The sequence below is a fragment of the Tachysurus vachellii genome, chromosome 4 (genome assembly GCF_030014155.1).
Source record: "Tachysurus vachellii isolate PV-2020 chromosome 4, HZAU_Pvac_v1, whole genome shotgun sequence".
NCBI classification, from domain to species: Eukaryota; Metazoa; Chordata; class Actinopteri; order Siluriformes; family Bagridae; genus Tachysurus; species Tachysurus vachellii.
Window position 1 is genome coordinate 27933140 of NC_083463.1, and position 5636 is coordinate 27938775.

The 5636-nt window shown below is 36.6% G+C and overlaps 1 protein-coding gene across 1 annotated transcript in view; it reads left to right on the forward strand.

Annotated features, from left to right (window-relative positions):
* Window positions 1-5338, forward strand: part of cacng1a (calcium channel, voltage-dependent, gamma subunit 1a) — an 18387-nt gene extending 13049 nt beyond the window's left edge. The window contains exons 3-4 of the mRNA XM_060868683.1: window positions 679-816; window positions 1859-5338. Of these exons, the coding sequence (XP_060724666.1) occupies window positions 679-816; window positions 1859-2091 (371 nt within the window). The 3' untranslated portion in view covers window positions 2092-5338. The remainder of the gene's footprint in view (window positions 1-678; window positions 817-1858) is intronic.
* Window positions 5339-5636: the final 298 nt, after the last annotated feature.

The window sequence follows — 5636 nt, forward strand, 5'->3', positions numbered from 1 at the left end:
ACATACACTAATTAAAGTCACTGTATTCTGTGGATTCATTCTTTTTGACAAAAAAAATGGACCATTGTTTCCATGTACAACAATTTGTTTTATTTGTTTATACTGATTGTAAAAAGTTTGTAATAGAATGATAATATAACGTCTTTATGATTTTCTTTGTTTAATAACATGGCAGCTTTTACATTCTGTGACATCCTTAACAAGAGCGACACTTACATTTAATCTCATTTTATAAAACTGGGCACTTGGTGGTTAAAGGGGTTAAACCCCTTGCTCAGGGGTTTGGGTTTGAACTCACAATCTTGTGAACACCTTAACCACTAGACTACCACATTACTCAATGCAAAATCATCATGTAACCTTAAGCACAACCGCCAATTGTGCTGAGCGTTCAAATGCATCTGAATCTATTGTTTACAAATTGAATGTAATATATGAAAGCCATATTCAGGAGTCATTATAACTCTGTTCAATTCTTTGTATATTAATGTAATGATTCCTTTGAAGCATTTTTATTCAAATCAATGTAAGCTCTACAAAATAACAATTACTGCTTTATAACTTAGAATCCTGTTGCATTATATTAACGTTTATTTATTCATTTGATAATAACGCCACCTGTAAATAATTATAAAGCGAACGTTACGCACACTCGACTTTACTTACTCCTTTTTCCAGAGTACAACATCTCAGCAGCAGCCATTGCTGTTTTCAGCCTGGCCTTCATTATTCTGGGAACGCTGTGCCTTCTGGGATCTCTAAGGAAAGGCAAGGACTATCTCCACAAACCTGCTGGAATGTTTTATGCATTTGCTGGTAAGACAACGAGACATAAGACATAAGACATAACTTGCTCATATTTTATTGTTACTATATTTTCTTTTTGAATTTTAGAATGATTTTAGTTACAACTATGAATTAATGTGTAGGAATTATGCTATAAAGGTCTGTGCAGTGTTAGTATCACCACATGAACAAATAAGGGAAACAATTTCATTAAAAAAACAAACTAGGTATTAAATTCAGGAATGTCACAAATGTCTACATAAGCATTAACTTCTCTATATTTACATTCATTCATTCATTCATCTTCTACCGCTTATCCGAACTACCTCGGGTCACGGGGACCCTGTGCCTATCTCAGGCGTCATCGGGCATCAAGGCAGGATACACACTGGACGGAGTGCCAACCCATCACAGGGCACACACACACTCTCATTCACTCACGCAATCACACACTACGGACAATTTTCCAGAGATGCCAATCAACCTACCATGCATGTCTTTGGACCGGGGGAGGAAACCGGAGTACCCGGGGGAAACCCCCGAGGCACGGGGAGAACATGCAAACTCCATACACACAAGGCGGAGGCGGGAATCAAACCCCCAACCCTGGACGTGTGAGGCAAACGTGCTAACCACTAAGCCACCGTGCCCAATAAGGGAAACAATTTAATTAAAAAAACAAACTAGGTATTAAATTCAGGACTATCACAAATGTCTACATAAGCATTAATTTCTCTATATTTACACATTTAACAAAATGACCGTTTAGACATTAAAATACTTTGAAGGTGATTAAGTCCAAATGATTCACTGGTAGTCTGACTGACTAATTGACTAATTTCAAGCACACATAATTCCGTGCCTGTGGCATCATGGGATTGCTCTGACTGGTCAAGAGTAATCAGAGCGACCATGTCAATTGATGTCACCTATTTGGTCTGACTGACAAGCTCAGTGGAGGTTTGTCCACCAAGTGGTTTGACTTGGTAGATAAACTGACCTATATTATTTTATTTCCCACCTCTTTCTCCTTCATCAGCCTGTTCGCTCTGATCTCTCATTTTTCCCACAGGTATATGTGCCATCATTTCTGTGGAGGTGATGAGGCAGTCAGTAAAGAGGATGATTGACAGTGAGGACACCATCTGGATTAAATACTACTACTCCTGGTCCTTCGCTTGCGCCTGCACGGCTTTCGTCTTCCTTTTCTTCAGCGGGATTGCACTTCTTATTCTCTCCATGCCCCAAATGCCTAAGAACCCATGGGAGACCTGCATGGACGCTGAGCCTGAACAGATTGAATGAATCCAGTCCATGTTAAAGCGTCATTGTTCTAATTGTTCAATAAAATTGCTGCATGGAAACACGGGGCTCAAACAAGCACCACTGGGACACCCGTGTCTTGTTATTATATTGTGTAACCGGGGCGTAGCTTTGGGTTTGAACCTCCCTGAAATATTGTAGTACAGTTCCATTTTATCATGCATAATGACATCAGGTTAACTTTTTGGAACGTATTTAACGTTCTTAATGTTTTACGCTGTAAAAGTGCATGATAATGTGAAAAGGTCTACATATTTAACGTCAAATGTACACAGTTTGGTTTGGTTTAATCACATTTTATTGGCTACCAGCTGCTAAACAAGCTTTACTGAATCTGATGTCAGACAAATTTCCCGTTTGTGTTTGAAAGCTAACAAAAAGCTAGCAGGAAGCTAGCTACAGTATACTTATTACTAACTGTAGTCATTTCAAAGTGGTTTCCTATAAATTTTACTCCAGGAGGAGAAAACAGATTCAAAGCAAGATAAAACTGTCTTCAGGAGCTAATTACTAGCAGGTTATTTTAATCAACTGTCATAAAGATGTTTGATTTCTTCCACCTATTAAAATGATTAAATAGGGAAAGATCAGTTCATGGGAAATCATGACAAATTGCATGAGCATGGCACACTTTTTTTTTCTTTTCTTCATATTTCTTCAAACCTAACGCCACCCCTGAATTTTATTTTCTAGCTATACCACCAGTGTGTTACTGTATTCAGGTCAGTAAGGTGTTGGACACACATAATTTGTGAGTTGTACTTCTTCCTTAACTTGTGAACTGAATCCTTAACTTGTGAACTGAAATAATGAGGAGATTCCACCCTAAAAGACATTTATTTCGATTTGTTTCGATTTTGCCTTAAATTAGCCATCATGGTTTAAATCTGTATATTACAAGCAAGCCTGAATAGGTTTCTGCTTTGAATGTGTGTTTTTTTTTTTTTTTGTTTGCTGTACTGTACATTTACAGACCATTTGTACCTTTGGGCTATCAGGAACTCGTAGAATTTTGCCTGTGTATATTTTAGAAAGTGTGCGATGATACAATTCTGAACTAAAAACGTAATCATTTTTAATTCGCTGAATCGTCATCTTCCGTAAAGTATATTTGCATTCGTTTTTATTTAATCCTGCTTGATATACCAAGCTTCAGATCGGTGGACATGTCTGTACAAGTCCTCTATGCTAGCCTTGTTTTGAGACACACTAGATCTAGTGTCTTTGCTTTCAGCTCTGAACAGAATGTTAATATGCAGTTCGCTGCCATGGCCTCTGAATGTCTGGCCAGGAATTTTGGAGTGCTTTCAGATCTGGCAGGTGTGAACACAAATGATGTCTTTTGCCCTTTTAGAGTTTCAATTGTAAAAAAAAAAAAAAAAAAACAGCTAGTTCTATCACTGCAGTGCCAATCCATCCTCACCTGCCTTGCAGTCTTATACACACATCTTACACTGCCCTTAAAATGCTTCCAGTTCACATGTTCATGATTTTCAGTATTCTTTGTGCACCAGAGCCACTTCGAAGCTTTGTTAATTCCACTGGACCTTTGATTTGTGCCTTAAAATTTAAAAGCTATTTCATATGAACACACATATACACTATACGTACAGTACGTTGACATGATCATATCATCTGTGTACGCTTTTTACCGGCACGTATTCGTTAGTGAGCTTTAAATCCACATCGCGGTACAGCTATGAACCATTTTATCCAGCGTTTTTCATTATTGTACTTTCTACAAACTCACTTAAAAGTCAAATAACATTAAGTTCATTAATATGTAGGTTTATTATATTATTAGCTTTGTGTTATGGAAATGAAACATGAATATTTATTTTACATTCAATTTGGTGATTTGTACTCATTAAATATATCTGATTAAAGACATTATGTCACCATTATGTTTGAACACCGTTATGTTTGATGTATTTTAAACTGACAGTTCATAAAGCTGGCAGACAGAACAAAAATGGCGGCTGCGTTAAAACGATTCTCGTGTAGAGTCTCAACTAGTTTATTGCTGTTGCTTCAAGCTATTGAAAATCTATTCACTTGGTTAACTGTAGAAACTAATGGAAAAACACATTGGAGCTTCAGATTCAGGGTTAGAGCCGTGTTCATCTTTCCCGCCTATGAAGAATTTCTAGATAGATTAATCTATCTACCTAATATAGATTAATGAGCGTGATTTTTGGAGAACTGTGCAGTTAGAAATTATTATAAATTCCATTTCTTACTTACAAAAGAAATGGAATTTATGTGGCCTTTTTTTTTTTTTTTAATAAGTAGGTGCATAATTAAACTGAGAGTTTTCAGATTTCACCTTTCTTTATCTGCCATACTGAATACGTTCAGATGTATGCGTTCGTTGTCATGTATTTTTATTGGAAATTAAATGCAGTTAATAAAATTTAGGCCATTTGTATTCAATGGGACTTGACCGTGCAAGCATGAGACCCTTTCTTCATTCTGTTGGGGCTTTTATTTTTATTGTAATAAGTGAGAAACAGATCCTTTTGAAGTCTTAAATTAAAACTGTATATTTCTTTGACATTTTCTTCTTAATTATTGGGTTTTCCTGCTTATACCAGTGTCTAATACATGCTACACTTCTCTCCTCAACCCTGGATTGTTCACCAGCTAGTTGAACCGTTAAACCATTCGAATTTTGTATCCGAAAACAGAAGTGTATTCCAGGAAGGTAAGATTTTTGTGCAACTTCAGAATATATGAAATTTGTCAACTTGTACCTGACATGGATACTCTCCAGGATGGCTGAGGTACGGGGAATTGTTCATTTTTTTTTATTTTGGGGTTAATAAAAAACGTGCAATTTTTTTCCCATGCAAACTCTTTCCATCTCTGAATAGATGATGATGTGAAAACCATTCTTTGTTTTGGAATTCTTCCCTGAATTCTCGTTCCCATTTACACCCGATATAACTCGAGATGTTTTTATTCAAGTCTCCATCATGACTTGATATAGAGAAGAGATATTTCCCATGGTTACTCGTTGTCTGAATTATCCAGTTCATGGTCTGTTTGTGATGGTAAAGCACGTTTTTTTGGTTTTTCGGATCACCCAGATGAGGATGAGGTTCCCTTCTGAGTCTGGTTCCTCTCAAGGTTTCTTTCTCATATCATCTCAGGGAGTTTTTCATGCTAACGTCACCTCGGGGGGGGAATTGTTCGATTGTTAAAAACATTGAACTTTAAAATTTATTTCTGTTTCCAAACTCATGCAAAGCTGCTTTGAGACAATGTGAATTGTAAAAAGCGTTATACAAATAAATTGAAATTAAAATTGAAAATATATTTGGATACTTGGTCCTATTTGAAATGTTAGATACATGAAAAATGTGATTAAGGTTAGAATCATACATTACTGAGACAAGGCTCTGTTTACGACAAACCTCCTTTTACTCACCAAGTCTGAATACTGATGTGTGTGATTTTGGTTTTAATTCACTATGGTTGTTGAACTCAGCTTTGTGTACAGCCCCTAGTTAATGAACGCATGGAGG